This window comes from Orcinus orca, chromosome 3 (genome assembly GCF_937001465.1).
Source record: "Orcinus orca chromosome 3, mOrcOrc1.1, whole genome shotgun sequence".
NCBI classification, from domain to species: domain Eukaryota; kingdom Metazoa; phylum Chordata; class Mammalia; order Artiodactyla; family Delphinidae; genus Orcinus; species Orcinus orca.
Window position 1 is genome coordinate 176616811 of NC_064561.1, and position 19102 is coordinate 176635912.

At 48.4% G+C, this 19102-nt stretch overlaps 1 protein-coding gene across 2 annotated transcripts; it reads right to left on the reverse strand.

Annotated features, from left to right (window-relative positions):
- Positions 1-1994: 1994 nt before the first annotated feature.
- On the reverse strand, positions 1995-18951 carry CCT5 (chaperonin containing TCP1 subunit 5). Of its 2 annotated transcripts, XM_049708242.1 has the most exons (12): positions 18668-18938; positions 15892-15952; positions 15247-15411; positions 13930-14128; positions 11975-12167; positions 11742-11891; positions 9178-9297; positions 8383-8568; positions 7507-7644; positions 6916-7096; positions 5492-5646; positions 1995-2297 (listed from the first exon to the last, which is right to left on the reverse strand). In XM_049708242.1, exons 1-11 carry the CDS (start codon positions 18770-18772, stop codon positions 5519-5521), a joined length of 1626 nt encoding a protein of 541 aa, XP_049564199.1. In that variant the 5' UTR covers positions 18773-18938; the 3' UTR covers positions 1995-2297; positions 5492-5518. The 2 variants fall into 2 exon arrangements, with proteins under 2 accessions (XP_049564199.1, XP_004274541.1); XM_004274493.4 differs by lacking the exon at positions 1995-2297 and having other exon boundaries at positions 5448-5646; positions 18668-18951.
- Positions 18952-19102: the final 151 nt, after the last annotated feature.

A 19102-nucleotide genomic window follows, 5' to 3' on the forward strand; every position in this document is an offset into this window, starting at 1 on the left:
CTCCACCGGGCCGGCCCTGCAGGAGGCTCTCACCAGGTGGGGCTGCGGGGAGGGGGCCGGCTTGGGTCCTGGGTGGAGGGTGGGCTTTCAGCCCAATGTGCATGGCTGACTGGGGGCCGTTTCTTGTCAGGGCTGGGGCTCCGGGAGGGAAATCGGGGAAATTTCTCGTCCGGAAGCCGGGGAGCAAGGAGGTCCCGGCAGCCTCAGGGAGCTGTCCCTCATCTTCCGTGGTCGCTGGGCCTGCAGAGGCCCCGGGAAGGGGTCCCGGGCTGGGCCAGAGGCCGGGCAGCTGTGGGTGGAGTGGAGAGGAGGTGAGGGCGCGGGGAACCAGGCTGGCTGTAGAGAAAATGAGAGGCGTGAGGGAAGAGCCCAGGACTCAGGACCCAGAGGGGCTTGACTTGTTCTGCTTTTTAAGGGGAGCTACTTGGTGGAAGGTGCGAGGGGGTTGAAGGTGCAGTGGAGAGGTTCTGTCAGGCACGGGGACCTCAGCTCTCAGGGTGAACCTGTCCAAGAGCCCTGACTCACCTCTGCTCCATGCCCACGGCTGCTGGAGGGGGCTCCCATCACTGTCCCTCCACGGGCCAGGCTGGAGTGGCCGCCTGGAATAACGCGCCTGGCTGTGCTGAGAGGAGAGCACCCTGGAGGGCCCTGCATGGCTCGTCAACGCTCTGGCCTGGAAGTGATGCTTCTCTCCCCTCACTGGCCTGAGCTGCTCACACGGCCCCGCTGGTCACAGAATCTGGAAGCGCGATCCCGTCGGGTGCCCAGAAAGGGCCACGTGTTGGTGAGGCTCACTCGTGACTACCCGAGATGGGGAACTGAGGGAGCAAGCTTGAAGAGATGGAATCTAGGGTAACACCGCCCACCCCACACATGACGGGAGTGTATGAGTTTCCTACTGCTGCTGTGACAGATGATCACTAACTTTGTGGCTTAAAGACAAATGTATTATTCCGTCAGCTCAGCTGTTTTTTCTGCTCTGGGTCTCACAAGGCCAAAGTCCACCTGCTGGCTCGTTAGGCTCCCTTCAGGAGGTCTGGGAAGGATCCACTTCCAAATACAGCTGACCCTTGAACAAGAGGCCTGGACTGCGTGCGTCCACTTGCAGGTGGGTATTTTCCAACAGTAAACACTGCAGAGCTACACGATGCGCGGCTGGTTGAATCCTTGGATGTGGGACTGAGTGTATGGAGGGCCAAAGGGCCGGCTGTAAGTCACTCAGGGGTCTTCACCTGCACAGGTGGGCGGCGCCCCTAACCCGTGTTGTTCAAGGACCAAGTGTGCACCCCAGTTTTTGCCACAGCCGTCCCTTGCAGTTCGGGACCGAGGCCCCGTTTCCTTCTTCGGCCCCTTCAGGCCTGTCTTCAGGGCCTGCACACGGTCCCTGCATCTCAGGGCCAGCAGGGGGGCATCCAGTCCTTCGCGCCTGCACCTCCCTTCTGTGACCACGAAGGGCTCCTGTGATATCACGGGACTCACCTGCATCACCTCCCTCTCTTAAGGTCAGCTGACTAGTACTTCATGCCGTCTGCAAAGTCCCTTCACGGCAGCACCTACATCAGAGTGATTGGATGACTGCGTAACCAGACTGAACCCTGGTTTGGAATCCTGCCTGCCACCGGGAGGGGGGTGGAGGGGCTGGCCAGATGACCATGGGTGCGAGCACAGAGGCCGGAAGTTCACACTATCAGCTTCAACCGCCCTTGAAACGGGTCAGGATCATACAGTAAGTCTTGGTAAGTGCAGATTTTCAGCGCTGTATAAACGAGTTTATTTCAATGAGTGAATGGTGCAAACTATGCAGCGTCTCTTGGCAATGACCGGCATATCATGAGGATTTCAGGTGCTAATGCAGTAATTCTCAAACGTTGTTATCTCAAGATCCCTGTATGCGCTTAAAAACTTATTGAGGACCCTCCCCCCTCCTCCCAAGAGCTTATGTTTTTGTCAGTTACACCCGTTGGCATTTAGCGTTAGAAAATAAAACTAAAAAATTAAGGCAAATATTTATTTTAAAATAATGAACACACGTTAATATACACTTTTTGTAGTTTCCAAAACAAAAGAAGAAGAGTGGCGTTGTTTTCCACTTCTGCAAATCTTCTCGATGTCTCTCTTAGCAGAGGACAGTGGGTTCTCACATCTGCTTCTAACAACACATTCAATTCAGTGCAGTGCAGTCTGGCCACATCGATATGTTCAGTAGTTGGAAAACAGTGCATATTCTGTTTTAGTCTCTTCCAAAACAGAACAAGTGGTAGTTTCAATCAACTTTTCATTCTGTTACGTTGGTCCACCTACACAAGAACGAGACCGTAATATACTGATGATTGGAAAACACTAGCTTACTGAGCCACGCACAAATACCATCAGTCGTTGCTGGCGGGGGTGGGGGGAGAAAGAGGGAGACTCCAGAGACCCTCCCGGAGTCACTGAGGACACAGTGAGCAGGTGGCTGCCGCCTACAAGCACTCTCACCAGACACCGGACCCGTCGGCACCTTGATCTTGGACCGCCAGCCTCCAGAACTGTGTTGTCTAAGCCACCCGGACTACGGTACTTTTGTTGTAGGTGTTCCACTGAAGTGACAGGGTCACAATTCATTTCTGAGCAGCCGTCTGTCACGCAGACGTGTGAGTAACCGGCTGTCAGTCACATTTAAATAAAGACGGTGTCCACAGGGAGGGGCCGGTCCAGCTGAGGCGGCTGCCATGCCTGTTACGTGAGGTGCTTCAAACACTTGCTGTGTCGAGCGAGCACCGAGACGCGTTGTACTCTGGGGCCGAAATCTAATGGCTCAGTGGCTGGCACTGCTTCGAGGTCACCCTTCAGTGACAGCAGCTTTCTAAGCGGGTGGTGGTGAGGAATACAGCTTCTAGCACCACCACCCGATCCCTACTCACGAGTTTTACCCGTCACTGCTTTTGCACCATCAGTGCACCTGTCAACACGGTGAAAATGGCAAATCAGCTCTTAGAAACTACTGTTGACCTCACAGCCCCTTGAAAACCGCTGTTATCACCTACGTAAGACGTTACAACAGCATTCAGGATCCAGCATGTTCCAGGTGCCCTCGCTGCTGCCACTGCGTTCCCCCAACGCTCCCCAAGGAGCCACCTGTCTTTGGTGCCCTCTCTCCTGGCACTTCAGATGAGCCCCGTCTGCCCGGCTACCCCCAAGAAGCACCTGAAATGCAGAAACACTTCTCCACGCCTAGTAGTACTTCAATTATTTGTTACTTCGTTACTCCCACCCCCACCCCCCGCCCCCTTTAGTGGAGCTGTTTCACCACGAACAAAGAAAGAAAGGATTAAAGACATTCGGTCACATACAACCCACTAGCCTCTCAGCCCCTGCAGAAGCGTTTGTATTTCTGAGTGGTTGTTTATAATTAAAGACCAGGCCACCTAACAAACATTGAATAGGGAACTCCCTGGTGGCCCAGTGCTAGGACTTGGCGCCGTCACTGCTGGGGCCCGGGCTCGATCCCCGGTCGGGAACTAAGATCCTGTAAGCTGCACGGTGCAGCCAAAAAACAAAACAAACTAAAGGACAAACAAACAAACAAAAACACTGAAAAAGCCGCAAGTGCAGGAATTGGGAATCAACAGGACAATGCTGGGCCCTGCGTGGGAATCCGGCTTCAGGGTCAAGTGCCTTCACTGCTCTTGATACACACAGGATGAGGTGTGTGCTCTTGATGCACACGGGGTCGGCTACAGTACAAGGGATATAAACTCGACCAGCCATTTGGAACTGGAAGATAAAAGGTAACGTGGTACCCTGAAGAGGTGCTTTTTCCGGAAAAAGCCAAAAGCTTGTGAAACAACATGTGTACGAGTTTGTTCATAAGCCACATAGTTTCTCTCAACCAAAACCAGCAGAAGCATCTGTGAGGTCCACTCTTTGGAGGAGCGGTTTCGTAGCTCTTTTCATTCAACCCCAAACCCCTTCTTGTGAGACTGGTCCAAAGCAAGTTGCTGTATGTTCTTTATAGGCTAGAATCCACCCTTGTAAATCAACTCACCTGAACTACTAGGTCAAGACATTTATCTAAGTGGGTCTAAGTCTGACATGATCCCAAACTTGACGCATTCTGACGCTGCACCCAGGAAGCAATAGTGTAAGTGATGATAGTGCCACTTCACAATCCATTTCATGATGAAATGTGTACCAGGTTGTATGTTCATTAGGATGAATGGTATTGGCGCTTACTACTACGCTTCCTAGCGAAACCACCAATGCATTAACGTAGAGAAAACACAACGACCCAATAGATAGGACTGGTCAGCACCCAGGTCCCCAGGAGAAGGAACCCTGGATCGTTTCCTAATTCTATGGAACCTGACTGGTCCAAATCCTCTCCCCCTGGTGGCACAAGAGTGAACTTTATCATCATGATTCTCTAAGAAACATCCTTTTAGAGAATCAAACACAAGCCAATGGGGAGAGGGGAACTCTCGAGTTAGACTGCCAGGGTTTGACTAAGCTCTACCATGTACTGGCCAGAAGAGGCTGGCCGATGATCAAAACTCACCTGTAGGATGGGAATAACAAGAAAACTGTCTCCTTTACAAGGTGGTGAGAACAGGTAAAGTTCTCAGAACACACCTTGGCCTTTGGTAAGGGCTATGTCACTGTTAGCCAGTATTATTTTAATAAGCAGAATTAATTCAATACCAATCTACTCATACATGGTCATTGCAAGGTATTTCCTCCCACTTAACCCATTTTTCTACATTTCACTCTAACCTCCACTCGTTCTGTTCCTCTGATAAGAAAACGCCAACAGGGTTCTGAATCGCCCTTCTAAGCACCTGCAGGTGGTGCAGGAGTCTGTGCCCACTCTGGCCTTCTCTGTACACATGCTGGCCTGCGCTTAGGGTGGAGCCAGGGCAGGATAACGCCAAGGGGACTACGTGAAGGTTACGCTGTTAACGCGGTCTCAGTGGCACAGTAATAACGCCCTAGCACACGTCAGTGTAACCTAAAAGCACGTTAAGACATCCCACAATCGTTTGGTGGATACTCACCTCTGACGGGTCTCTACAGTCAAAGATCCACCCATTTACACAGATGCAGCATTTAAATAAATAGGACCAAGCCCGTACTTCCTCAGTGTTAAAATAAATCTTGAGAACAAACGGAACATTTAAAGCTGTTAAATACAGGTCCTACGGCTTATTGAAAAAAAGAATAAAAAAATCAACTCAAACCCCTTCAGTTAAGGCATTTGATGAATGTTACAGTGAATGTTTCTTAACTTGAAGAGCAGAATATAAAGGCTGTTTAAAGAGTTCCCTTTAATAGCAAATGCAAAAAACCTGTGAGATCACATCTCTACAATTCCAGGTCTCTGAACAAGTCAAACTATAGCTACCGAACAGCTACTGTTGCTATAGCACCTACAGTGTCTAATGAAGGACATAGTAATAAATAACTAGATGCATCACGAGACACCCATTTATTTAATCACGGTAGTGGATCTTACTTCTACATTTTATTCTAAATTCTTTTTTTATTCTTCAGATTCTCCAGGCTTACGGATGTCATCAATCTTCAAAATCATTCTAACCACTTGTGTTGCAAGAGAGATCTGCTGCTTTTTGCCAATCAAGGTTTCTATGACGTGTTGTTGCTTCATATCTGAAAAACACATATAAATTACTATAAAAAAGCATACATGTTTATTACTAATACCTTGCTCCAATTTATGGAATTAGAGTAAAACTTAAGAAACACAAATTTGGAAGCCACTAGTCCCGGTTATATTTTCAGAAGAATATACTTCCACTGCTTCCCAGGACATTCTGGAATGTGAGCCTGGTTTCCAGAGAGCTGTGGGGACAGGGCCTCCTCAACCACAGGCTGAGTTTCTCAGTGACCTGCCGAAGGGGGAATCGCTCAGCAACACCTCATCCCACAGCACACCCAATGCCGTCACTTACTGAGAGTAAGCCCGATGTGACCGTGCCTGAAACGTAAAGTGACTCCAACGAAGACCTGGGCATTCAAGTTAAAGGAACTGAAATATGTGTCTGACAAGGAGTTGCTGCTGTTACTCAACTCCTTGGGCTGTTAACCTAAAACCCAGAATATACCTACAGTTCTAAGTAAAAACAGAAGAAAACAAAACACAACACAACACCAAGGGCTTCCCTGGTGGCACAGTGGCTGAGAGTCCGCCTGCCGATGCAGGGGACACGGGTTCGTGCCCCGGTCCGGGAAGATCCCACATGCCACGGAGCGGCTGGGCCCGTGAGCCATGGCCGCTGAGCCTGCGCGTCCGGAGCCTGTGCTCCGCAACGGGAGAGGCCACAACAGTGAGAGGCCCGCGTACCACAAAAAAACCAAACAAAACCAAAACACCAACTGCTGGAGACTCTGTGGTCAGGACTAACTGCAGAACCCCAGAGACGGCCCCATCAGGAATCACTGGGAATCACCAGGACCACCGTTCCAACATGCTAAAGCTGCGCTACCTTTTCAGCAGATGAACTATGCGAGTGCTACAGAAGTTACAGTACATCCCATTTATAAAACACCCTGGAATTTATGGGACACGACCACAGAATCAGCTGTAAACCGAAAGTCAATTTCAGAGCTGTCTTATAGGTCATACAGAACCCACACCGACAGACATTTGCGTAAAAAAGGTAAGATGGAAATTATTTTCTAAAATGGAAGTCACCTTTGGAATAAATACCGCACTGCAGCTTTTTGTTATTAAAATTAGTTGTAGGTTGCCAAGACCAGCAGTCTAACAATTCCCAAGGTAATTAAATGAAATGTTCTAAAATTCAGGACCTGAATACCTGAAGTGTGTTTAAGTATTTAAAAAGACAGGATAACACGCAGCACGTAATGTTTCAAGTTAAGTCGAACCGCAGCCCCAGAGCGGTGATGGTGCCTCACCGTTTGTTCCCCTGTGCATACAGTCAATCCCGAGGGCAGGGTTCATCTCCTTCACTTGTTTGGCTCGGACTTCGGTCATAGTCTGGATGGGATTCATGCCGCTGTTTTCGGCAAGGGCCATGGGGATGACCTCCAGAGCGTCGGCGAAGGCTCTCATGGCGTACTGCTCCAAGGTCGGGCACTGGAAGGGCACACGGTTACGGTCAGCGTACTTGGCCAATGCCCCCCGCCAGCAGCTATTTGGAAACATAATTAAATCGCGAACTTTGAAAAACTAACTCATAAAGAATTCTAAGGACAGACCGTCCTATGAAAACGTCACTACAGGATAAGGATGGAGAAGGTACATGTGTGAGAAGTCGGAACAGGTCAGCCCTTCCTGCTGTGCCTGCAGGTACGACGTCTAATTCTGAATTTCAAGTAACATTAAGAGTGCAGAGATTTGCTGTTGAGGCTGCAAGGTCTGAAAAGGGCTGAGACACGCTGGTTTGTGGTAACCCGCCCTCGAGTACACGGGCACGAGAATCGACGCAGGTCGGACGCCTGGGGTCTAGCATCCCCGCTGCACAGTCTGCGACGGGTCTCACTCACCTTGTCGGCCTCCTGGCTGACGGCCAGAGCACAGGCTATTTCAGCAGCGCCTCCGCCGTACACCACGCGGTTGTCACGGATGAGGTTCCGGATGACACACAGAGCATCGTGAAGGGATCGTTTGGCTTCCTCGATGATCTGGGGAAAACAATTTTGCCTAAGTTAACGTGATCACAATCTAATCACTTTAGAGCCGAATACCGTGCACCTGGGGTTTAATCTAAGCGCTTGCTGGGTACTGGAAATATTCCTACCTCGTCCCCAGTAATATCCTTGGTTAAAAAGACTGGTGCCAGAAAGTTCTTTGCCAGATGGTTTCTATCTATTCTACTTTTCCTCCCTATAATGTAGCTAAAAAACCCCAAAATACAGGGCAGCCAGGGACTCATTCCAGGACCTATGCCCAAGTGAAGGGGGTCAAACAAAAACGACAAAGAAACACCCTGACAATGAGTCTTACTCATCTCGATGCACTAAAAACCCATTCCTGGTGAATGAAGAGCATGCCTATGGTTACCACTCAGGTTCCCCATTTATACCTATGAGACAGAGGAAAGGCAAGTGGGCCTCGTAGACCCAACAGTGGAACACGGTCTTCAGTATCTTACGTTGTGACATGTCCTTTTTTTCCCCGGCTGCACCGCACGGCTTGCAGATCTTAGTTCCCTGACCAGGGACCGAACCCAGGCCCTGGCAGTGAATGTGCTGAGTCCTAACCACTGGACCGCCAGGGAATTCCTGACGTGTCCTTGCTTCTCTAAGAAAGATGCTGTCATCTTTCTTAAGGTAACTGTGTCTCAGTTAAGTACATTATGGGAAAAGCCAAATCACGTTCCAAATTCTGAAAAAATGTAGGACAAACAACTGTGTTCTCACCATCTTATTTCCTCCTCTGATGAAAATGGTGACGGCTCTGGAGTTCTTGCACTGCTCGATGACCAGCATCTTGTCTTTAGTGGTCCCGAATGAAATTTCCTTCACAAGACCCGCAAAGCCCAGCTTCTCGGCCGTGAGCTCTGAGAACCTCGGGACGATGCGGCCGCCCGTGGCAATGGCGATCAGCTGACCGGCAGGCCGGGGGAAAGGAAGACCAGGCTGGTGAGCGGGGACTCTCAGAATCGCACCACGGAGGAGCCACATTTGACCCACGAGCGCCGTGTTCAGTAGAACCTCTGCCCCAGCCTGGCCCACGTTTCAAAGTCTGCCCCGAAAGCCTGGCTCACTGAGCAAGGTTCTGAAGAGCTGGGTGTCCTGGTCAGGCTGCAGCGGCCCAGTGCCATGACCCCGTGCGCAGCCCTCAGCTCCCCACCCGTCCCCGCCACGAGCAGCCACGGGGCCACGTGTGCCGGGCTACGGACCACGTCCGCAATGGCTCTCAGTACTGATGGGGCTGACAGTCAAGTGGGCAGCCTGTGCTCCTGCCTCAGAGTGCCTACGAGACAGCCAGGGAGAGAGGGGAAAGCGTCTCCAAGTGCCGTGAAACATCAGAAACACATATAAAAATGGTGACAAAGACTCTAGCGTTCTCCTCTCCCCAGCGCACCCTCCTCTTATCGGTGGAGCCCTGGCAGTGTGCTGACTGCAGGCGAGCGAGGTCACTGCAGCCTCACGTACAGAAACGCACCGTAAGCTCAACCCGTGTTCACAGTCTCTTCACAGGGAGCCTCCTACCTCGATTTCAGGGCCTCCGACCCAACGAACCGCAGGCAGGTTATTCTGAAGAAGTAAATGATTTGCTTCGTCGTCAAAGCCCCACTGGCAAATGGCTAGGTTGGCGCCAGTTTCTTTAATCTGGGGAAAGAAATGCCGCAATCATGTTAATAAAAAGTAAGTACTCCTTGAGCTCTTCTGTTTGAAAAACGGTGAGAAACATAGCTAGGTGTGTAGGTGGGTGCATTAAAATAATGCACAGAAAAGAGAAGAAAAGAAATACCCAAATGTCTACCTTCTGTCATCTCTAAACTCTAAATATTGAACACGTATCAACGGGAATCACCTCATTTTTAAACAAAGCTTTAAACATTAGCAATTCACGTGAATGCCACCGTTACAAGTGAAGCAACACGAGGCACGTCAACAAGGCCAAAACCCTGTCCCCCGGAAACCAAGGTCACAGCTCTGTGTTGCCACGAACACCTATGAAGCGGTTTATTCGTGTGTGTGTTTAACAAAAGTTGAATCTTGCGATACAATTTTCTGTAGCTTGCTTTTCGCACTTGAGTAGGCTATCCTCCGTGGAACAAGATACAGGCTAATTTACAGGCCGACAGAGGTGACCCTGATTCTAGCACTACCTTCCCCCGCCCCCAATGCCACAAACAGCTAAGTGGCTCGTCCCAGGACGGCGGCAGCGATCGGTACTGTCAATCCCTCCCCGGGCGGTAAGGACTATGCCGTGTCCCACAGCTGCCATTTCACTCCTGTCTCCACCCACCCACCTGGTTCTCCCCCTCCTCCCCCGACCCTCTGGAAGCTTCCAGTGGCCCTCTGGAATTGAGCCCATCGCCAAACTCCTTCTTGGCAATGTTCCCTTTCCATTCTGGCTGTGAACGAACGCTGGCGTCCCCTGAAAAACCAACATGCCACGCCTCCTCCTCAAATGGCTGTTTTCCCTCCCACCTGCTCCAAACAGGAGGGGCCCTTGCCTCTCCCGGCCACCCACAGCGTCCCTCTTTGGGTCACACTCTCATTCCTGACAGTGTTGGCATCCAGCCCCATCACCACTCCTGTTAGCATTCCTGGCAACCTGCACACCTATCGACACGGTCCGCCTGACCCCCTTGGCATCTTGGTTCCTGTCCCCTTTTCCTGCAGGGCACCTTGGCCAGCACTCCCATGGCTACCCTAGATAGAGCCCAGGTAACAAGCTTTCATTTACAACCCTCTGCCAGCATACCCAACCCCTCAGCTTGCGGTTCCCAGCCTCAGGGCCTTTGCACATGCTGCCCACTCCCACCTCGCCGCAGCCTGGAACGCTCCTCACCCAGCCATGCGGCTCTCACTTCTCTGAGGTCTCTGCCCACAGGCCACGCCCTCAGAGGCCCTCTGACCAGCGTCTGTAACAGTCCCCCGACCCGCTTTCCCCCTATTCTGCACCCTAGGAGCAAGCGCTCTGCTTTGTTTACTGCGTATATCCAGTGCCCACGACAGCGTCTGGTATATACTAAGCAGAGAGATACCATGAAAGCATAAATGAACTCAACTATTCCCCCCTCCCCTCAAAAACACTGGAACAGGTTCTAGTTTGTTTGCTATGATAATGTTTCAATAGAGACCCATGTTCATGCATCCCTGAGTGCTGGTGTTTAAAACTCCCAAGGACAGAGTCCCCAAAAGAGGAAACCGTTTCGTCGGAGAGCAGGCACGTGTAAAACGTTAATAGCCAGAGAGAAAGTTAAGTATTCATAAAATAACACTCTTGACTTGTTGAAGCAATGAACTGGGATGACTATGACTGCATTCTGGTTTGATTTCGGTTACTCAGCAACTCTTTTGTCTGAAAGTTATACTTGGAAGTCTCAAACATGTGGTAAGCCACACTACAACTGTTCAAACCTGGCACACACTAGCTCAGATGTGTCCAGGAGAATAAGCACATAAAATCAAAAGTGCAGCTCCAAATACACAGGCCGAGTCGTTCATGCGCCCCAGACACGTTACCATTTTAAGACTTGCCCCCTTATGCCGTCCTGTACCATTTGATTTTTTTTCTCACTGTGAATGTTTATCCATTTGATAATTTAAAAGTGAAGGAGGGGCTTCCCTGGTGGCACAGTGGTTAAGAATCCGCCTGCTAATGCAGAGGACACGGGTTCGAGCCCTGGTCCAGGAAGATCCCACATGCCGCGGAGCCACTAAGCCTGTGTGCCACAACTACTGAGCCTGTGCTCTAGAGCCCGCGAGCCACAACTACTGAAGCCCGTGCGCGTAGAGCCCGTGTTCCACAACAAGAGAAGCCAGCGCAATGAGTCACCCCCGCTCGCCGCAACTAGAGAAAAGCCCACGCAAAGCAACGAAGACCCAACGCAGCCAAAGACAAATAAGTTTATATATACAAAAAATAAGACTTAAAGAAAAAATAAAGGAAAGAAGCCTATACCTTTAATACCTTATTTGTAGCCACACAAAGTAGCAAGATTAACACAGATCAGCACCACATGTATTCACTACCTGGAGCTAACTAACTGCACCCTTTCAAAGTTTTAAATTTCACCAAGAGCCACGGTAAGACTTACCTGCCGAATCATCTCCTCAAACTTCTCCTTCTCATATTTCTGAAGGGCTTTAAAATCTTCTACAGACGTCACATCCAGCTTATGCTTCGTCTTTGGTTTCGGCGGTTCAAACGGACATGTTAGGATGGCAATCTTAGCATCTTCCACTTGCTACAGTGAGAGACAGAAACGTTATGAACAAACCAGTGGGCTAAGGAGGGAAAAGCCTGAAGCTGCAGAAGGCGCTGACTCACTTTGGGCATCTGCGGGTGACTGAAATCCTTGTCCACGATCACGCCCTTGATCAGCTTGGTGTCCTCCAGCCTCCCGCCCACTTTGCCTTCTACTTTGATGAGCTCGAAGTCAACGTCTCTGCGCTGCATGTCGGCCACAGTGAGGACGGCGTTCACGGCAATCTCGGCCATTTGTCGATGACAGCTGTTAACCCTGAAACACATGAAACAAACCTTTCACGTTCACTGAACAGTGACTGCAACCAGAGCACAACACGTGATGTGGTAACTCATATGACACAACGTACTGCGACCCACAGATACTGTACAAAAAGAATGCCACCACGACCTTCACTTTCAACCGTCTGGAGCAGAGATTCTTCACCTGGGATGCAGGGACCCCCAAAGGGAATCATAACCTGGGATGGGAAAATAATTCCATCTTTATTTTCACTAACAATAACTGAAATTTACTATTTCCTTCCATCATGAATATACGTTAAGAGACCACTAAAGTACGGCAAGAACCAAAAATTTACCAAGACTGCCACTTTTTAATACTATTAACATTCTGAAGTCCAAAACAGAATGGGAGGGCGATGAAACCACCAAGGAGAAGCCAATCTCATCCACAGGAGGTGCAGCACTTAATGAGAAAGGCTTGACCATATCAGTTACGGAGGGGGGACGTTATCTTTTTTGAAAGTTTTGAAACATCGGAAAAGACTGCTCAGTAATTTTAATTTGATTCTGGAGAAACCACAAGGGAACTCTAGTACTTGAAATACAGTGCCTGAAATCTTAGGTCACCTAGAACAGATAACCATGAAACTAAAAATACGTGTGACCTAAGTAACTGATATACAACGTTTTGCTTTATGTTGAGGATATCTGGCCCTCGTTAATCCATTTGGACATTTTCTATAGTAAAGACCTACACATACTGGGGTTTTATAAAGACTTGCAAATCAAGCAGGGTCAACTTAGAAAGCAGTAATAACACACGACTTGTGCACTTCAAGAAAGGGTAATGCCTGCTTTCCAGGAGAAAAACAATGCTGTACTTGTGACAGAGGCCACCCTGGGTAGTCACCCTTGCCCTGGAGCTGTCTCAGCTCAGACCTGCAACAAGGGGACAGCTGGCACCACCGAAGACTGCTTTGCTTTAACACAGTGCTGCAGTGGATGCCTTTCCCCGAAGGCAGAAAGCAGCAGACATTTTTGTAGTACTTCCCCTGACCTCTAAGTTGAGACCATGTCTTCCTTCTTGGTACAAATTAAAAAATTTCTCAAACTGATATGGATAAGAAAAACAGCGTAATAAGGCACCTTACACTGGATTTTTATGCTACATTTTTACAAGAGCCCACGAGTCTCTACCGTTGTTCAAAGTAAGTGTGTCCTGGGGCTGACGCTGCTTTGAGTCCTTGGGGCAACGACTGTCTTGAGTCCCCAAGACTTGGCAGCAGGCCTGGCACACAGTCAGTACTATGTAAATGTTCCAAACGTAAGTCACTTTCAGCTTAAGTCAAACTTCAAGACTGCCCCTTCATACTAAATCAAAATTCTGGATCATTAACTTGCTTGTTGAATGAATAAAAGCAGAACTTTCCCACTAAAAGGCTTCCTAGCAAAGAAATGGTAGAAAGAAGTGCTATGAAAAATTAATACATCCCACTAGTAGGACCTTTTGCTAACCTGTCCTATCCTGCCAAATTAAAGAACTCTATAGTTTCCAAATACTGTCAAGAGGTCTTAATAACCAAACCTGGAAATTCAGCTTCCAGCTAAAACACAAAATGCCCGTCTACATTTGCAGTAAAGACAGAGTAAACCAAAATAACAACACAAACCGAAAGCAGCTCATTAAATCAACAGGAAACCATGAATGATAATTCTCAGTTGCCTTTCTGAACAAGCACACAAACTCTGCCCACTCTGTGAACGCGCCCAGCAACACTGTACTGTACACGCACACTTTGGAGCCCAGCGTGGTCTTCGCGGTCTGGATCAGGGGCTCGGTGTCCTTCGTGTCGACGAGGACACTATCGCTGATCCTGTCCAGGTACTCGATAGCGATGCGGGCGGCCTGCTCGTAGCCATCGGCGATCCTGATGGGGTGAATGCCGCGGTCCAGCAGCTGCTCAGCCTCTTCCAACAGGGCACCAGCCAGGACTGAGAATGAGACAGCACACACCTGGCTCAGGAAATCGCTAAAACTCAAAACAAATTAGATGCTACCACTGGAAATATGAAGGTTCCAGAGTTAAGCTGGAAGCATCTTAGAGGCTGAGGCCATCTAATCTAATTCTGCTTCGGTTCTAACCTGTATGTTCAATTCTTGGTGATATACAGAATGTAAAGAACATAAATCGCAAACATTTTTATAAAGGGGAAAAAACTTATGTATCCTGGCCCAGGGATTTCTGTTCAGGGACATTTATGTTGGCGATAAAAGGATTACAAAATTTGTTTATTATCCTCCCCCCAACCTTGCCTTTCCCTCTCATTTCAGCATCACAAAGATGAGGAGTTTGTTTTAATGCTGCTGTATTCCAAGCACATCCAGAACAGTGCTTGGTACCCAATGAATATTTGAAATATTTGCTGAATAAATTAATTCAAATTTCAGATACAGAAAAAGTAACATTAAAGATATTCATCTTATCAATCCTCCCAAACTTTTAAAACATTCAAACCTTCAGAAAAAATTTCATGACAGTAAAATGAACACTAGTTTACTCATTAATAACATTTTGCCACATTTGTTTTCTCTACAGATGTGTGCCTTTTCTTTTCAACTATGTGAAAATTAGTTGCAGAAATCAGACATGTAACCCCTAAATACTTCAACACAGCTCCTAAGGAAAAGGTCATTCTCCTGCATCTCTGTAACACAACTGTCATACTCAGGAACCTTAACATCGATAAGATACTACTCTAACACATGACTCACAAATGACCCCATATGTCCCAAACATTCTTCACAGCTAGGAAAAACAAACAAACCAGGCATCCAACCAAGTTTTACACATTACAGCTGGCTGTCATTTCTCTTTAGCTCCTTTAATCTAGAATAATTGCCTAACTCTACTCCCCACCCCTTTCTTGTTCTTTTATGACAGTGACAGTTTTGAAGAGCCTGGGCCACTTGTCTTGTATCGTGTCCATTTGGATTTGTCCGACTGCCTCCTCATGATTTAATTCAGAATAAACATTCTCAGCAGGCGTGTTAGGCCTGTAATATTAAATAACACCTCTTAAATGAGAAAGGACATTTTGCCTTTTCTTACCAACCACTCCTGTGGTTCCATCTCCAATTTCATCATCCTGTGATTTGGACAGTTCGACCATCAGCTTGGCGATCTGATGATCGACATCCATCATGCTTAAGATGGTGGCACCGTCATTAGTTACGGTCACGTCGCCATCCTTATCCACCATCATCTTATCGAGCCCTAAAAGACACCAATGTTTAAAATGGCTTTGACCTCTTGACCCAGTTCCTATCTAGGAATTTATTATAAATAAATAATTCAACATACATAAAGGAATATCTCCATGGAGACCTTTCTAGATTGGCTAATCTAAAGCAAAACACTGGAAACAATTTAAAATGGCCAAAACTAGAGAAATGGCAAAAAAATTATGCAGCATCACAAAATGTAACAGTCATCACAAAATATAATGTCACAAAAGACAACAGCTATGATTTAGAAAATGCTAATGGTAATTGTTAAGTGGATAAAACACCTAATCTAAAATTGTATGCACATTATGACTGTAACCGTGTTTAAGGTCTGGAATACACCAAAAACGTTTGGCCACATTAGGGGAGAGGATGCCTCCCTTCATTTCCTAACTTTCGGCAAAGATACTGTATTGACTATTTATGATTTATGACTTTTGTTAAAAAACAGAGAATGTTAGTCTCTTACCATTTGGTCCAAGTGATGTTTTCATTGTATTTGCTACAGCCTTTGCTGCCATTATATGAGACTAAATGAAACAGAAAAAGCCAATATTCAAGTTACATATAATTTTAAGAGTTAAGAACATAGAGCTGATGGTTATAAAAATCACTTATGACACATTTTCCATTCTCTAGAAGTAGCAGCAGACAGGTCCATATCTAACGGTGACCACTTCCCAACTGCTAGTGTTAGAAGACAATTCTTATGTAAAAGAACAGAACTAAGTGCTCTGTGTTCTCCCTTTAATCCTCAACACATCTATGAGGCAGGTTCTACGGGCCCATTTTATAGCCCAGGGAATAGACAGTCTGACCTGACAGGCCTTGCAAGAGCACTGTGCAATGCTAACGTCATGTGAAGAGTCTGGCCGTCAACACACAGCACCTTGAACTGTCGCACTACGGTTTACTGCACACTCCTCTCTCAGGTGGTCCAGCCAGTACACATCCCACAAGGTGGTCAATGCTGAAAATAACAGCAGCCTGAATGCATCCTTTCCTCCTCCCACACGATTACACTCATTTGTCTGGTTCCCTGTGTTCCTATTCCCGCCGTCACTGACCTAACCCTGATTCATCGCACCTTACAGATTTCCTGGTCTCTTACCTCACCACCGATCCTTCGGATTCATCCTCCATCCAGCTAAGCTATCCATTTCTCTCAAACATGTTACTTTCCAGTCCCCAGCGCTTAAATGACTCCCCAGCACCTCAACTCTCACGTCTGAAAGCTCCAGCTGCTCTTCAAAGCCCTCCACAGTCTGAGACCCCGCCCCCTTCCAGTGAGGACCTGTGCCTGCGACCCAACAGGTCCTCTGGTCACACAGAAAACCCTCCGCCCGTCAAAATCCTGACCAAGTCTCCAAGCAGTTCAAGCGCGCACGTGCCGTGAAGCCTACCCGTCACCCCATCTAACAGGTAACAAAACACACAAAGTTTACCAGGTTTGTGAAAATACTGGTAATCCTCAAAATACACCTTGACTGATAGGTCTGCACAATGGAATTTTTATAGGCCAATAACCTATTGGCCTATAGGGGCGTGGCATATATATTCTTAACCAGGGGTGATACTGCCCGCCAGGAGATATTTGGCAATGCCCGGAGACACCTCTGGTTGCCACAGTCAGGGAGGGGACCACAGTGGGTAGAGGCGTAAACATCCTGAACAGGACAGACCCCACAACGGAGAAGGATTCAGCCCCAAATATCAACAGCGCAGAGGCTGAGAAGTGGGCTTTAGACCACCGGCTGCGGAGTCACACAAAGGTGGGCCTGAACCGTGATCCTGTTCTTTACTAGCTCTGGGACCTCAAGCGATCCCTTAACTGCTGTGGGGTCAAGTTTCCTATTCCATAAAATAGTACCTGTCTCAGAGTGCGAGAACTACACGAGATGTGGCAGGTCCAAAATAACCTGGACCTTCTGTTATACTGGTATTTTGGGTGCATGTACTTGGCTGTTACTTTCTGTGAAGTGAAAAATGGAATTGAATACGTAACACAAATGGTGTGAGCATCTACCACATACCAAGACTGGGCGGCCACTCCTTACGTTACCCCGTTTAACTCTGGTCCTCAGCTCGACGGGGGTGTATTGCCCCCACTGGGTTGTGTAACTTGTCCTAAGTCAAACAAACAGCCCGGAGTAGAACGGTACTGCTTAATTTAGTAAAACCCCAAAAAACTAAGCAAACAGGGACACCTCTGACCTGGTGACACGGTCCATACACAGCAACGTCATGGATTCCATCCTAAATGCTACCTCCCCAAGTTTAGTTCTACTTAAACTGTGATTCTGTTCAAATCCCCTTCAATGGCTCCCCTCCCATCCCTCAGGATAACATCTCGATTGCGGGGCATGCAAGAACTTCCACTTTTCGGAGCCACTGTAACTTAAAGTAGACTGTGCTGTTAAAACCGAAGTGCTGTCTTCTACAAGATGCCATGCGTTCTCCTGCCCCGGTCCTTGCTTTCGCTGTTTCCTCTTCCTGGAAGCTAGCTCTTTCCCATTCAAAACATAACTCCATCCCTGATCAAAAGCCAATCAATCCTCTCTCCAACGCCTGAAGGACACCCTCCAACTTTTACCTGCCACCCCTCCCAAAACTGGTGATTTTGGTCGCACACAATCTTGTATTATGGTTATTGGTGACAACTTTTCACTCCTGCAGTCTTATGGTTATTGGTGACAACTTTTCACTTCTGTAGCTCGTTTGTAAATTTTTACGACCCCACGTCCTGGAATACGTCATGCATAAACGGACTCAAAAATGAAATACGCTGTAAATGACTAAGCCTTTAGGAAGCGACAAAGAAAATTAAACTCATTTCCTTTGGGGCTGTTGTAGGGACACCGCCTGAAGGCTAAGAATCAGAGTCCTAACCGGTCAGGTGACCTGAGAATACCTCCGCTGCATCTTACTGCTAAAAACGCTGCTCGGAAGGACTGCAGGCTGGAGAAACCAGCGGGGACGCGCCTTCAACGCCTGTGAATCCAAGCCACCCCACCCAACTCTGAAGGGCGCCTGCGGGCCTCTTTAACCGCCAAATGGGACTAAGGGCTTATACGTTGGCCTTTCCCGGGCCCGAGGCGTGGACCGTAGGACTGGAGACCAGAGGGGCTCCCTCGAACCTTCCCCGGGAGCACGTGGCAGAACCGCTGTGAAGCGGCGCAGGCGCAGAGCCACTGGCTTCGGCCGCGTCCTCTCATCCCACCGCCAGTGCGTCCCCGTCCCGTTACCTTGAGGGCCTCAAGTCCCATAAGACGAGACTTGCGGTCCTGATCCTTGATGATGAGGAAAGGGCGGCCATATTCATCGAAGGCGAGGGTCCCCACGGACGCCATGATGCAGCCACTCCAGTTACTCTCCCGCAACCGGCGGAAACTACCGCGGAAGCAAGAACACACTCTGCTCTCGCGGGCGGGCGCAAAAGCTCGCGCATGCGCAGTACAGGCCGCCTGAGACTTATTTCTTACTAGAGAGTAGTTTAACGCCGGACAGTACCTTCTGGAATCAGCGGCCTTCGGAAACTTCTATCATCCAGGAAGCTGTGGGGGGAAGTTGGAAGACACGGACGGGAACTTGAGAACCCACAAGCCAGGAGTAGATAGAAGTTCAACATTTATTAAATCTATAAAATTGACTATTTCTTGACAGTGGTTCCCAACGAGGAG

What these genes read in the sequence shown, in the direction of transcription:
- CCT5 (XM_049708242.1), bottom strand. Translation starts at nt 18,772, where the DNA reads ATGGCGTCCGTGGGGACCCTCGCCTTCGATGAATATGGCCGCCCTTTC. An exon ending in TGGAACCACAGGAGTGGTTG is followed by an intron (nt 14,129 to 15,246) that starts GTAAGAAAAGGC and finishes TCTCATTCTCAG; the next exon opens with TCCTGGCTGGTGCCCTGTTG. An exon ending in ACCACGCTGGGCTCCAAAGT is followed by an intron (nt 12,168 to 13,929) that starts GTGCGTGTACAG and finishes CATGTGTTTCAG; the next exon opens with GGTTAACAGCTGTCATCGAC.